Genomic DNA, 16156 nt, shown 5'->3' on the forward strand with positions numbered 1-16156 from the left:
ATTTTTCTATAAGTGTATGTCACGATTAAAGATATCTATCGATTCTGTGGTACGTAAATATCACGATTTAAGATGTACAGGTTAAACATCGGCCTATTACGAATAGTACTTTATGATGACTGGTGGACCAACTATCTGAAAAAGCTGATACCCCCGATCACTAGCGCTCGTTGTGGTTTAAATATGTTAAATATATATATAATATCATAACGCCATAACAACTATATAACCATACTTACCACGGTTATTTGCTTTTGATACCAATAATACCTACAGTATATAATATTATTGAATCTATAAGCTTGTCCTCTCGGTGCGCTGGTAGTAGTGGGAACAGCTGATTCAGATAGTTAGTTCACCGGTCAAATTATGGGAGTTCGATACGCAACCTGTATATCTTAAATCGTGGTAAATATTATATATGTATATATTTGTGCTATTATCTCAGTGGAAGAACATGAGGAGTGATACCTCTTAACATCGGAATGTTACAGTTCTTTATCCATGTCATAACTCAAAAATGCTTAGATAAACGGTTTTGTGTCTGATAGCCGATAAGTACCTACTTTCATTTGATTTCGTATTTTTGTCGATAAAAACGCAAGTTATATTAAAACTAAAGTGGTAAATAGTTAATACCAAATATTCTATCGTCGCGCTGTGGTTATTAGTTTCTATGCAGCGCGAATCTGACTTCTAGGAGTGACGATTGCTGGCCGTGATGCCGGCCACGAACTCGAACAAGTTCGTTACAAACAGCTTGCCGGAATTCCTGTTGCTTGTAGCGCAATCGCTGGAAACCCTGTTCGCCATGGACGCGACGGTGTTGCAAAACCTCCATTCGGTAATCGTCTGTTACGACGTGCAAGTTTTCTACCGGAACCGTGGCGGCGTAGACGGGCCCTCTGTTAGCCTGGACGAGTTCGTGTTGTACTGTGACAGCAAGATCCAGCCACAACTGGTCGACGGTGAAGGAGACGATGGCCCTCGGGACACTTACCGGTGTTCGATGACCATCAGCGATCTGATTCGAATGGAACCGTGGGCCCAGCTTTACAGAATCATAGGGACTCGTGTCATGCGTCGTCTGCTGTTTGACTGTTTGCTGTTCGTGCCGCTCGGCAGACACGTCTACTACTGCGTGCGATCGCCGTCACAGTCAACGAGCCGGTACGAAGTAATACAGGCGTTCCGGGTCCGGGCCGGTTCGCGATGGAAGGCCGAGCGGCCATCGAAGTCGAAACCACCGTCGCAGAAATACTTCAACATCGCGGGCTTACTGCAGGAAGTTCAGCCGATCGGACGGCAGGATTCGGCCGACATGTTGGGTGACATACTGAACACCGATGTCGTCAGCGTGGTGGAAGGCAGTTCGCGTGCCGCCAAGCTGGACTACAGCAAAACTAGACCATGCCTTGACCGACTGGCACGCAAACTCAAAGTGATTGCGGACAAGGACGTTTCGCGTGCGTACTGGGACATTTACCGAGACGTGGTGGGCGATTGCGCGTCTGTCGAGGTGCCATTGAGCAGGGTCAAGTCGTTCGCCAGGGTGGTTGTGTGCAAGATCGTGCCACGTGAGTTGTTTGGGACGGCCAGCAACCGCGACCAGTTCTGTGACAACGTATGCCGGGTGTTGAACGGTGGCAAGTTGCACGACTACACAGTGCAGCACATTGTGCACAAGATCAAAGTGAAGAAGATCAAATGGCTGGAGAACGTGGCCTCGGACTGGCAGGCAGAGATCGCGGCCAAGACGCTGGTGTGGCTGACCAATGTATTTGTATTTGGCCGGATCGTCCACTGCTTCCGGGTTGTGACGACCACCACGCCCACCAACGGCGTCGCGTACGCGGTTAAAGCCAGATGGGCGGACATGTGCCACGAAAAAATATCGCCGCTGATGGCTGCCAACAGCGAATTTTTCCGACAAATCCAGCCCGACGACCCGGAAACGTCGTCGTACAGGAACTGGAAAGTGTGCCCGTACGCGAAACCCAACGGAGTGCGACTGATATTCAAGCTGCGACGGAAAGAGGGCAGCAACGAAAAGCGTCTAACCAATGACTGCCAAACATTCCTGCAGTGTTTGTCGCGCACTCGACCCTCCGAATACCGATCCGTGACGAGGTCGCAGTTCTTCCACGGATGGAAGGCGCTACAAGAATCCCAGCGTCTGTCCGCCACCCCCGCGTTGTTCTACGTGCGCACCGATTTCCAGGACGCGTTCACAAGCTTTGTGCACGAAAAACTGCTGACGGTCATCCGGGATAGAATCAAGGAACGTTTCGGCAAGAAACATCGGATGGTGGCTGTGCACACAGTGGACTTAGTGAAAATTGGCGGCGGCTCCGTGTACTACAAGAAGTGTCGCTACGTGGGTGGGCTGCCAACTCCTGAGTTCCAGGGTGGGTCGCTGGTGTTCCACGACAAGACGGACATGGTGCCGCTGTTCCGAATCTGGAACGCGGTGCGCCGTTGCATAGTCTGCAACGCCGTGGAACGGGGTGGCTGCAGGTGGGGTATGACCAGAGGCGTGGTGCAGGGCGACCGGCTGTCCGTGGCCCTCTGTGACCTGCTGCTTTCCGACCTGCATGCTACCCGGCTAACGGATCTGGTGGATGGTTGGTCGGGCAGCCAGCTGTACCGGTTTGTCGACGACTACCTGTTCGTGTCACCCGACCGAGGCGCTGCCCTCCGGTATCTGGCTACAATGCGCGCCGGGTTCAACGATTATGGGCTCAGAATTAATCGGTCCAAAACCGAGACGAACGCAGACAACGGTGGCGTTGGCGGTAGGATGGTCAAGTTTTTGGGGTTCCAATTGAACGTGGCCACGGGTGAGGTGACCAAGGACGCGTCTGCGTACCGGAATCGACGGCCACTGCACTTCTTCAATTATGGGCTGGGCCGCGGCCGACCAGGCAGGACCCTGTACGCCAAGGTCGGCCGGCCTAACTGGCACGCCATGCCCGGCGTGCTGGTCAGCAAGTCGTTCAACTCGGCGGCCACAGTGGCCCGAAACGTGGCGTCGGTGGTCGCGTACAAGGCGTTTGCCGTCGTCACGGCCGTCAAGCAGTACTTTTTACACCTGAACCCCGTGTTCCTCGCCAACACCGTGCACGCCATCGCCCGGATCATGTACGCCACCGCGCGCGCCGTCGTCCTGTACTCGGCCGTCACGCCCATGCAGTGCAAGTGGATCGTATACGAAGTGTACGCCACCATGTTCCGCACACATTTCTCGCCTGACGACCGTTGCATCGCGTCAGCCTTGCACCGGATCCGGGTAACGCAGACCGCCGTCGGACGAAAGTGCGCCACTCGCATTCTGAGGGCTGCTCTAAGACGCCATGATTTCGCCAAAATGTTCGGTTGACGAAAAACTCGCACCCGTGGTAATATTTGTATTGTTATATTTTATTGATATATTTTTATTGTATTTATAGTCGGTCACTATTAAATCATTGTGTAATATTCTCAATAATTATTTAATTTAGGTATTAATATAATTATTTAGTTTTGATTACGTATTTTAAAGTCTTGTTAACAATATATTCGTTTATTTTCTGTGTGAATGATATAACTAATATAGGCTCACATATACTTTTATAATATGCTGTAATGAAACCGTACGTCTATACGCATAGACAGTCACTGTCTATGGCCCCTCCCGCCCCCCCCCCTGTGTGCGCCCTTGTCCCGAGACGCTATTTAATATTACATGCATATAATGTGTATATTACATGTATATATTATAAATTTAATAGACAATTTCGTATTTTCGGACTTTTTGTCCGGCAATCAAGAAATGAATCCGAACTTTTCTTACAACTTTTTTTATACCGGAGTTTTGACCGATTACCGTAGATGATACTGTGCTGTCACTCGAGGTTCAGGTTTAAAAGTTAGCCATAACTGTCTGCAGACACAAAGATAATATTATATAAATCCATAATGGATGGCAGTCCGGAATGTGGATGAGAGTCAGACTATCTTTATATACCTATCGTTCTCACTTCGGCAAGTGGTTTTATACTTAAATCATTAATTTTATTTGTTATATAATTGATAAGACTTCGTTAGATACCTCAATAAATCAAAATGTTCATACTCATGCCTGGAAAAAAATAAATAAATTAAGGAAAAACGGAAATTTTGGTTTTTGGTGTAACTCTAAAAAAATTAACGTAGGTACTGAATGTTTATTGTTAATATTAGCAATTTCTATGCGCCATACAATTTACTAAATATTGCAACTCTTTTTAAGCTATTTATAAGCATAAGAAAATTTCGCGTTCCATTAGTTTATTTTTTCATTATTGTGGATAAAATATTTTATGCTTGGTAAAAAAACTTGAAAATGTAATACAATGTTCCTCATTTTGAAATTAAATAAAATTTGAGCGTAATTCCAGAATAACTTTTTATGAGCGTCTGAAATTAAAATGTCGACAAAATTCATTAATACACGAAATTTGCAAATTATTTTGGACTAGAAATGTATAAAAAGTGTTCTATTTGTGTCTAAGCTTTGAAAATGTGATATAAGATTTTTCTTAAGTTTTGCTACTTTTAACATAAAAATAACTTTACCGGAAAGTCAAATGTAATTTTTAAGAGCGTCTGAAGTCTGACATTGGATATTCACCCGTAAATTATTAACTTATTCTCATATAACAATTTTCTTATTTTGTTTTATTTAAAAACTAATATCTGTATAGATACTTGAAATTTACACCAAATGTTTATTTTATCATTCCCTATACGCTTGGTAACATTTTCAAAATTTTTTGACTATTAGAGTTACACCAAATATCAAAATCACTACTATTTCAACTGATTATCGTGTACACAGGGACAAAAAATAAAAATAATAAAAACACAGAATTGTAAAGTTAAGGAAAAACGGGAATAATATTTATGCATAGCCAGTTTTTGTAGATACAATTTTCACAAACATTTTTGACGCTTTTTGAGCTACTGTAGATATTTTACTTGTTCGACTTTAGTCGAGTTTTTTCTTCTTTAAATGTCGTTAAATATATTTTTCGTTTTGTTAAAAGGTTTGAACATTTATTATTTAATATACAAGATTCCTCATAAATTGTTCTACCTATGCATAACAAAAGCCCCGACCCACAACGGATTTCGAACAATAGTATTCCCCTGGCTGGTAGAACGTACAACGTTTCCTACAATATATGAATAATTTATATATTGTTACTATTTATCCCCGAGCCCAAAATTACCTTAACCGGGGCTTGAATTGGTATAGTACCTATCTAAGATCATGTTCATTTTATATGATGTAACTATTTAGTATAGAGTAAGTAATACCTACTGGCACTGTCGTAGTATTAAATACATTTATTTTATCATGGAATTAAAGACCAATTAGTGACCAACGTTTGTAACTTGTTAACGTATTCGATTCGCGGTATTCGCACTGAGCAGCATGACAAAATACATCTATTTTGTCATGCCGAGCAGTGATGTGTTGGGGGTATATTTCTACTATATGGGACAACTTTTTTTGTTGCGTTTATTTTTCTGAAACTTATGCCAAATTCTGATTTTACAAATATTTTTTTCGGGTGCATGTAGACTCCGCCACAAGAACCTTTTTTTAGTGTAAACTCCGCCAGCAAAATAAAACAGGTAAAATTGGGTTCATGTAAACCCCGCTAGTGACAAAAATCAGGTAAAATTGAGTTCATGTTATCTCCGCCAGTGAAAAAAATGAAGTAACAGTATACACTATACAATTACTATAATAAGCAGATTATTATTAAACAAAAAATCATAATTTTATAGTAATTATTATCCTTATTTAATAAATATATGCCAAAAAATATAAAAAACATAAAAATAAAAATATTAAATGTTCGAACAAACCATACAAATTTCAATGGCCAGTATGATGTTAAAAAATAATTATAGACAATTGTGATAACTAATAATTAAAAAATAATATGTAGGTATATTATATTATTATGACATAATATGTTATAATATACTTATAATATTTTGAACTGTAAACTAAAATTATGAGATACAATTAGTAGATATTCAAACCATTAAGTCTAATATAAATCAATTATTATAACTATTTAGTATTTATAGCTTTTTCTAATGCAATAATTTTATTTTCATTTTGAATTTTTGAGTTTACTTACTGGAGAAATATCATTTAGTTTTATATAAGGAAGGCCTAATTTATACTGGCGGAGTTTACATTAGACCTTTTCATTACCTTTTTATCTAACCGGTATTTTGGTGGAGTTTACAATCGCCGTTTTTTTCAACCAAAAACTGACCCCAAAAAAAGGGGTGTCCCGTAAAGAAGAAAAGTTCCGTAGTTGGCGCCAGTTGCCAACAGCTGCTACCTTAGCTTTCGCACTGCGATATTCGTACTCTTATTAGAGAACACTATACGGATATTTGTTCTCTCTGTCTTACAAGTGCGTAACATAGACAATTTACGCTCAAAATATCATGTTTAGCTCCGTTAATTTAAAAATTAGAGTAAATCGACGTATTATGAAAATTGATGGTAAGAACATTTTCTGTGTTAATATGTGGTTTTTTTATGATAGTTAAGTATTTAAGTGGGATGTAAACATTTTTAATTTACGCTATATTATATAAGCATAACTTGCTAAAAAAATGATCTATCGTAAAAAACGCACATGCATTTTAAGCTAACGAAGCTAAACGTCTAAACGTGATCAGCTGAGCGTAAATTTGTAATGTTATGCACTAGTAAGACACTAAGACGGAGAGGAGAATAATTAATAGCCGTGTTTGCATCCTGCGCATGCGGTGTGTGACCAGCTGATAATATTATAATAATATTATATTATACAACACACTCACGACTGATAGTCAAGTTCGAATAACAAAACTGATAATATTATTATGATCTCAAAAATCGAATAACTGGATCCCGAAGTCGTTGATTCATAAATTATTATAGTTGACTGTAGTTGTTAGTTTTTACCTTTTAGTCGTGGTTATTTTTAAATATCCATAATCGATGTTATTGTTACATTACGACGAAATTGGGTGGCGATATCGTCTTACCTAATCAGGTGCTCACAACTCGTAAGTACTTCGTAAAACAAACTATCCAAGCAGATTTCTACGGTAAAAGTGTAGAACTCAAAGGTTTGGCGAATGACGAGTCTTCGGTATTGTCTAACACCAACTAATAAAAAGTGGTAACACAACTAATATTTGATATTTAATTCTTGTGAAAACATACGATTACTTGAAAATCATTTAAGTTCTAAGCCATGTATTAATTAAAGGCCTAGCAGTAATTCAAGGTACCTACCTAATTAGATTAGTTGGTGTTAAACGGCCCAGTGCTAGTTTTTCAAATTTTCCGCAATTCTATAAAATTTGAAAATGTATTTTATATTTTAGTTGCCATCTTAATTATAATACATCTATTTGCGGGTGGGGGGAGAGGGTGTATTTATCGAAAAAATGACTTCACTGAAATAATTCTCAGGCCTTGTAAAATTGTTGAATTTTGATAACTATTTTTTTATCTGAAAGGAGACTTCTCCAGGCCGCACCGAACTCTTATTTTTATTTTATTTCAAATAATGGTATAATATAATTTATAAAAAATTGGGTATTATGATTGAAGACATGTTATAAAGTTTGAGATTAAAATATTGAAAAACAGAGTTTGATGCGGCCTGGAGAATAGAGAGGGTAACTATTAGTGAAAAAAAAAATTATCAAATTTGGTTGATTTTACAGAACAGGATCATTATTCCTGTTAAGCGTATTTTTGTGTATACAATTATATTGGCACCGGGCGCCTTAAGTATAACTTCAATAGTATGACTGTGGCACACAAAAATATTGATAATTGTCAATACACAATTGTCTTAACAATCAAAGTTAAGTTATTATAATGAAATAGTTTTGAAAAACATATTTATTCTTTTTTTTTGTTTCTTCAGTTGATCTATCCATAGTTATATTATGCCACCTCAAGGGTCACATTATGGTCCGAATTACCTCTGGTAATATTAATAAGGATTTTTTTTCATAACATTTTACAGGTTTCTGTGTAAGAACATTATGTAGTATTACACATTTGTAGATGAGCCATCAGAATGACAGTCGCGGTATTGGATAAATATCATTTGGCTATTAGTGCCATTGTTGTCGTGGCTATGCAACTTTTTATTTTTTCACTATTGCTGTAACATTTCAGTATGATAAAGTGGCTGATTTTGCTGGTGGTATAAGTTTCATTTTAGTGGCTTTGCTAACATATGGATTAGCTCAGGTAAAATATGCTCAAGTATTACTATATAGCATATTAATTACTATTAATATTGGTTAATCTAAACTTGCAAATTAAATATTAATTACACATCAGGATGAGCGTATCTAGTAAATAATAATATACTTAATATTCAATGTGAATAAAATTGTTTAAACAAATAGTCAAATGATTTGTTTACCAAGTTTATGTTAGTAAAACGTTTTTTAACAACCAAATTAAATGTAATTATTGGTTATGAATCAAAATATAATTTATGCATATCTAAAATTACATTTTAAGTAATAAGCTAACTTTTACTAATAAAACATGTATAATGATATTTTTTAATTATTTAGTTTAAGTCCAAAAGAGCATAGTCCCTGTAATATCATAAATTCATATTTTATATGAAAGTGCAGGAAAATAGTATAGGCAACTAAACATATTGCAATAATGTTGCATATATAAAATCCCTTTATTTAAGCAAATTGTTCATAATAATATTATGACGTATTCATTAATACTTAATGGTACTTAATGCATCAAATATAAATATATATTTTAAAAAATTATAATATTTAAATTAATTTAACCGTCAAACTGTTATTTTCTACAACGTTAAAACATATTAAATATTAAATTGAAAGAAAAATATTAGTTTATTAATAAATGTATTTTGGTAGCTTCTAATATTGCAAAGTTATTACAAAAAAAAAACATACTAAAGTAATATTATAATGATCAATAATAAAGAACTGATTAAGCCTATTTTAATTATTTTATGTAGATGTCATTATCATGTTTATGATTTAAATATTTACTACTTATTTTATTTTTTATTTAGACACATGATAATCGACAATTTATGGTAACATTATTTGTATGTATTTGGGGTGCCCGATTAAGTTCTTATTTATTTTATCGAATAATAAAAATTGGAAGAGATGCAACATTTCCAGACAGACGTAGTAATATGATTCGCTTTGCTGTGTTTTGGACATTTCAAGTATGACTATTTATTATTTTAACAGATTGTATTTAATTATAAATTATTTTTTTATTTTATGTTATACTAATTTAGTTTTGACTTATAATTATTCTTCAGGCTATTTGGGTGCTTGTTGTTAGCTTGCCTATTATTGTTATCAATGCACCCCATAATTCCATAAAAACTGGAGCACCAAAAACCATGACAACTTTGGACACTGTTGGCTGTTGTGTGTTCATTTTTGGCTTCATTATTGAAACTTTTGCTGATTTACAAAAGTATGCCTTTAGAAGTGAAGAGACAAATAAAGGAAAATGGTGCGATGACGGTAAGTCAAAAAATGCTTTTTATTCTGTCACATTTCAGTTTTTAAGTGAGTTATAGTGTGTATAATAAATGTGAATTAAAAATGCTCATAACTCACTGAATTATCGTAAAAAAACTTCCAACAAAACACAGATAATGTTCTTACCATCAAGTTTCATAATAAGTCTATCCACTCTAATTTTTAAGCTAACGGCATAAAACTTGAAATTCTGAGCGTAAATTTGGTATATTACGCGTTTGTAAGACGGAGACAATGCATGCGGGTGTGGCGTCCTCTTAATATAATATTATAATTGGTTAAAAATTAATAAAATGTACTGAAATATAAATGGCAGTCAATATGCTAAGGCATTAAAAATTAGATCCATGTTAAATTAGAAATTCTATTGCAATAAATAACAAAGCAATTAATTTGAAAATATTATCACAATTTAAGCTAAGTTAAAAAAATAGTAAATACTAATATATTAGTGTTATATTTTATATGTTTATTTTATTATAGGTCTATGGAGTATGTCTAGACATCCTAATTATTTTGGAGAAATAGTATTATGGTGGGGTGTTTTTATTGTGTCATTAAATGTGATTGAAGGTCCAGAGTATATAGTTGTTATATCTCCAATTTTCACAACATTTATTATACTCTTTCTCTCTGGTATTCCACACTTAGAACGTGTTTCAGATCATAGATTCAGAAAGTATGTAAACTAAAAAAAAATATTTTTTATGTAATCTATGTTTGTTAATATAAATAAATAATTAAAAAATTACAATATTTACTAATAATATGTTATTTTATACATTCTAGCAATGCTCATTATCAGCTGTACAAACGATCCACTTCTCCATTAATACCTATACCGCCGTCTCTTTATATTGAAGTGCCTGGTTTTATTAAAATGCTCTGTTGTTGTGAACTACCTTTATATAACTGGATGAGAGCACATCCCTCAGATCCGCCAGAAGCAGCCCCAGCTCCAAAATCATCCTAGCAAAAAAAGGGAGCGGGTGTAACTATGGTTCAGATTACAGATCGCTCCCAAGAAGGTCCGGTGTACTCGACAGCCACCACGTACGTCTAAAATATGAAAAGACTATACATTTTTATTTGATAAAGATAATTATTTTAAAAATAATGCATTTAGGCAATATGAACATCATCAAATAGGTAATTATTAATAAGTCAATGTATAATGCCTATTTCTTTTCATGTATTGTTTAGTTATATATATTATTAGAATAAAACCAATGGATTCATAATGGAGAAACAATGAATTCGTTGATTAAATTACCGTTAAAAAATGTTATTTTTATTCCAAACTAATTTTGTTTTGTTAGTTACTTAACAGTTTTTTATATGTAAGTGCATGTTTCATTATTAATAATGGTGTAATATAATATTAATGTGATACAACAGTTCTTCTTCTAATATAGTGTTAGCTTATAAAGATACTTATTCTACCAAGTAAGTTTGAAATATGCACTCCAACAATGTTTTAAGGCAAGCAACAATAATTTTAAAAAAAATTTTTATTATAGTTTTACATTAAAACACTAGATTAGTTAAATTACCCCCGTAGTTTAATACATTTTAATGACATGGAACACATCTAAAGATAAATTCAAACTACAATATTGTTTTTAAATATTTTCATAGACTTAAATAAGTTAACTATACTCTTCACCATAACATATATTATATACTTAATGATTGATCAATTTATTCAACTATTAAAATCTATTCTAGCTTACATTTTATTCTCATAATTTTAAATTTTAACTCTCCTGTATATTTGAAAAAATAAACATGAATCTTAATCTGAAATAAAATAAATAATTACATTCATTTAAAATTTTAAATGGATCAATACCATTTCGTTTTTAGATTTGTATTTATTTTTAGTTATTGTTTAGATTAGCCTGACTAAAAAATAATAGGTTTCTAAGTATAAAATCATAAATACTTTCAAGATTCCACAGTTTATACTTACTAACTAGTATATATGTTATTTTAATATAACTCAGTAAATATCTACTTCTCAGTAGCCAGGTATATAGAAAAAAAAATCAGTTGCATAAGAGACCATAAGGCATATGACATAAGTATTCATATTAAATATAACATTATAGTCTAATTTAAAGGCTTTAATTTTATAAATTACTTCATGAAAGTCTACCAAAATATTTATTATTAAATCTGACTGTTTATCTTGCTTAGGTAAGATATTCACCCAATAAGAAAAGTTTTTTATTATGTATAGTTTCTTTAAAAAAAAAGGTATGTTTTAACGTTCACTACGTTAGAGTTAAGTGGCCTTAATCATAAATAATAAACATTTATATGATTATATTTATCACCACGCAGCACTTAAATATATATTTTACAATTAACGAGTATACAACTTAATGTTATGACTTTTGCTATTGGACAATTTTACAGGTTAATCATTTGGTTTAAAATAATTATAGTCCTGTTAATTGTTAATAAGTTAACTCCTACTTATTATCAAGTTGCCCATGTCAACATTTCTAGACTAGGCCCTTACTTGCTTTTAAAAATGAAAAACAGTCATATCTTATTATAACTCTAAAAAATATTGTTTTCTCACAAGTCAGAGTTAATAATTATCAGTTATACATACATAGGTATCTCATTTTACACTGGTTGGGTTTCTCGCATATGTACTCGTAATTCAAATTCTCTAAACTCAAAACATTAAAGACATTATGTATTGTTATAATATTAAAACAAATAATATAATATATGTATATTACAGATTATAGTGGGAATAACGTAAACTCGGGGCGACTGCTCGTACAAATGTAATAAGACATAATAATTAATCATCAAAAAATATATAAAACAATGAGTTAATTTGTATTTTTTTTTTTCTGCAATTTTGGAGTTGTTTTTGGTAACAAATTGAATCAATTTGGTATTTGGGGAGTCAAAATTATCAAATTCCTAGAAACTTTTCAAATAAATCTGGAAAAACTAAAAAAAATAAAATATTCTTAGAATATTGGAAACGGGCTCAATGTCTCCACTCAGAATCGTTTTACATTATATGTGATGGTTCATCATATTCATTGAATTAAAATTTAACACTTCTGCTACAGTATACAGAGGCACTCAATGACAAGAGTACAATAGAAACTTACTATACAGCAGAGTGACGACCATAGTTTCTTAACTTTGATTCATACATTATAATAAATTAATGTATATAAAGAATGCTAGAGTTTGAAACATTTAATACTTATACTTAAATTTAGATAAATTTGTGGAATATGATTGGTTGATTTTCTTTGAGTCTCATATTTATTATTGTTTTATTAAGATTTGATACTCGTATACCTAAATTTTATTATTTCATTTTAATTATTCGCACAACTACACATTAATGATTAATAACAATATTTTTTTATAATAATATTAATTTTTAGTACTCTTAATGCTATTTATACTATTGAACTCTTCTTTAAGAGGACGCCACACCCGCATTTGTTGCATCCGTGTGGTACGAGTGCATAACATAGTAAAATTACACTCTGCAGATCACGTTTAGCTCAGTTAGTTTAAAAATAAGAGTGAATTAACCTATTATGAATCTTGATAGACATATTAGAATATTATCTGTGTTACTTTTTATTATTCAGTTTTTAAGTGAGTTATGAGCATTTTAAGTTTAGACTATATTCAAAACTCGCTAAAAATTGAATTATTGTAAAAAACCATCATACGAACACTGATAATGTTATTATTATCAAGTTTCTAAATAGGTCGATTCACTCTAGTTTTTAAAATAACGGAGCTAAACTTGATCTGCTTTTAAATTTGCTATGTTACGCATTTGTAAGAAGGAGACAACACATGCCGGGGTGGCGTCCTCTGAATAATGTTATTAATAATTATTTATAATTTTAGCTAACCTATTTAAAGGCCTAATTAAGTTGAATTTGAATTTTTTAAATTATTTTGTTGAATTTTCAAAATATTAATATTTAATCTATTATAAGTATCTGCTAAAAAATCTGCAAAATGCAAATATGTGTACATTTAGTAGTATATTTATTTTATAATCTTATTGGCCAATCGAGTTAATTTTGTAGGTATTTACTATAAATAATGTAATAGTATCAATAATTTCCAAAGATTATAAATAGCTCAAAATGAATTGTTTAGCTATAATAATTTAATTATGTTTGAAGAGTTGCATATAATTTGTGATATTAGAATTATTTCTTGATCTGTGATTACTTGAATATTTCCTGTACAATTATTTTAGATACTTTTGAGAGCTTTCAATAGTATATAATTTACCATATTATATTATAATATATTACATACATAAATAAATTATAATAATTGTTTAGCCAAATTTATCATATATTATTTTAACTCCTTATCTGGAGCATCCCAAAATAAGTCAAATGATTTTTATGTGCATTTTGTCTACAGGGAATATTGATGAATATTGATGAATGGCGTTAAGATTAAATGAATTATTAATAAACATAATTTTATTTACTTTTTGTTTAAATAGTAAAGTAAAACTTTTTTACTAATATTTGGCCTATCCTACAATTTATGTATATTTTCATTTAACTATTTAAACTTAAATTTTCTTATGACACCATATGCATATATTGCACCATATATTTTCATTATAGTAAGAGTGTGCAAACTTTTTAAATAATAACTTTATTTTCCTTTTCACTATTTAGGAAATAAAAATAGTAACAAACTAATTCTAATACATTTTGAGTCATATCTTAGTTATATTACTATTTACTAGGTATTATACATTTAATGTATTGAAAAATATAGTTTTAATATTAATAATATTGATATATCTTTATCTATTATTGATAACTGTTATTGCCTATTCAATATGCAAGTATGTATTATGTTCTCATAATATAAAATAATAGATATTATATTCATTTGTTATTTATCTCTGTAATAATAGAAAATAGTTGTGTAATATGTAATTACTAATTATTAATTTTTTCATACTCTTGGTTGTAAACTATGATTGTATAGTTAAAGATTTAAAAAATTGTTTTCTTATAAATATTATTTTAATCTTAACTGTTAAATTGAATATTGTTTGTAATTTGTATTATTATAGGTATTTAAAATATTATTTAATTCTTATTTTACATTTCATACTTTCATGTTTACTGTACTAATCAAACCAAATTTGAAAAAACTCAATAAATTGAAATAAATGAAAATATGAAATCATTTAGTTATTTTTATTGTTCATAGGTTCCTATTAGCCTTAAGTATTAGTCAGTTTCATGGACATATTATGTGGAAATATTTAGCAAAAAGGAGCACCAACAAATTTAAATTTGTCTTAATCATCAATACCTAGCTATTTAAAATATGTACCGTAAAATAATAAGGAAAAATACACTAAATGTTCAATGGTATAATAATTTGCAACTCATAATAGTTTAATCTTAATGTCAAGTTGAGTAGCCGACTTTAGGGCTGCTAGGGGGGCCCAGGAGTCCATGGCCCCCTAAATTCCAAACAAAAAAAGACAATTAGGTACCTACCATGCAATTGAATTTAATATAATATACGCGTTTATTATCATGGTATTATATTATGGTATTATAATATTATATTATATTGGTACTAGCTGATACAAAGTTGTGATTGTTTCACTCTTTTTGGGTGTAACTCGCTGCTTTAAGTGCAACTCAGCCATCTTAGTAGGCGAAGTGCAAAAATTTGATTTGATATTTTAATATTTATATTGTATATTGTAATTTGTAGTTGTTCTTGTTTTTATCTTTTTGACTTGTGTAGGTACTATTTTGTATAATCCATAGAAATTCTATACACTTTTTGCTTTCAAAATTAAAACACGTCTTGTAAGTTTAATAAAAATAAAAATTTAGTCTAAAAGATTAATAATATTTTATATTATGTACATATATTTTTACAATTGTCACAATAAAATAATTAATATGATTAATGGCCAATATGGATTATATGATTTTGTCACTGATTTTGAACCATTTGAATATATTTCAATATTACAGGTACTTATCATCAACTGTAAAAAAAAAAATCAAACCCTTGATCTGTCTATGGCCGGTTGCATAAAAAATCATGTTACAAGTAGGGTTGCCACCTCTCCGGGTTTCACTCGGAGAATCCGGGTTTATGTATAAATCTACGGGCTCCGGGTTCAGTGAATTATTCTCCGGGTTGGAGAAATAACTTTTCTTGTTCGGGATTTTTAATCATATTTATTATATAATTTGTAATTTTCAATAATAAAATATGTGATTATATTAATATTTTTAGATTCTGAGTGGAACGATGAATGTATTGATTTTACAATGATGTGTGTTTTTTATTTTTTTTTTATTTTTTTTTGTGTCTGTCATCACCTTTTTAGACAGTAAAACTGCTTTCGATTTTCTTCAACAGTAACTTTTATGATTGGAAAGTGAATCTAGTTGGTACTTTGGTGGGTCAAAAGTAAAAATTTCCCAGTAGTTTTCAAAAGCGACGTGAAAAA

The 16156-nt window shown here is 32.3% G+C and overlaps 2 protein-coding genes across 2 annotated transcripts; both read left to right on the forward strand.

Moving 5' to 3' along the window:
- The first annotated feature begins 349 nt into the window (after nucleotides 1-349).
- Nucleotides 350-3615, forward strand: LOC100750257 (telomerase reverse transcriptase). Its single transcript, XM_016808090.2, has one exon. The coding sequence runs from the start codon at nucleotides 722-724 to the stop codon at nucleotides 3377-3379; it is 2658 nt and encodes an 885-aa protein (XP_016663579.1). The 5' UTR covers nucleotides 350-721; the 3' UTR covers nucleotides 3380-3615.
- On the forward strand, nucleotides 3265-14859 carry LOC100168900. Its single transcript, XM_029488589.1, is given in 7 exon segments — nucleotides 3265-3398; nucleotides 8085-8207; nucleotides 8210-8329; nucleotides 9138-9299; nucleotides 9399-9609; nucleotides 10111-10306; nucleotides 10417-14859. Coding segments are annotated over 6 exon segments (942 nt in total). The 5' UTR covers nucleotides 3265-3398; nucleotides 8085-8138; the 3' UTR covers nucleotides 10601-14859.
- Nucleotides 14860-16156: the final 1297 nt, after the last annotated feature.

This window comes from Acyrthosiphon pisum, chromosome A1 (assembly GCF_005508785.2).
Source record: "Acyrthosiphon pisum isolate AL4f chromosome A1, pea_aphid_22Mar2018_4r6ur, whole genome shotgun sequence".
Taxonomy (NCBI): domain Eukaryota; kingdom Metazoa; phylum Arthropoda; class Insecta; order Hemiptera; family Aphididae; genus Acyrthosiphon; species Acyrthosiphon pisum.

Excerpts from the sequence above, each read along its gene's own strand:
- LOC100750257 (XM_016808090.2), top strand. The coding sequence starts at position 722 with ATGCCGGCCACGAACTCGAACAAGTTCGTTACAAACAGCTTGCCGGAA.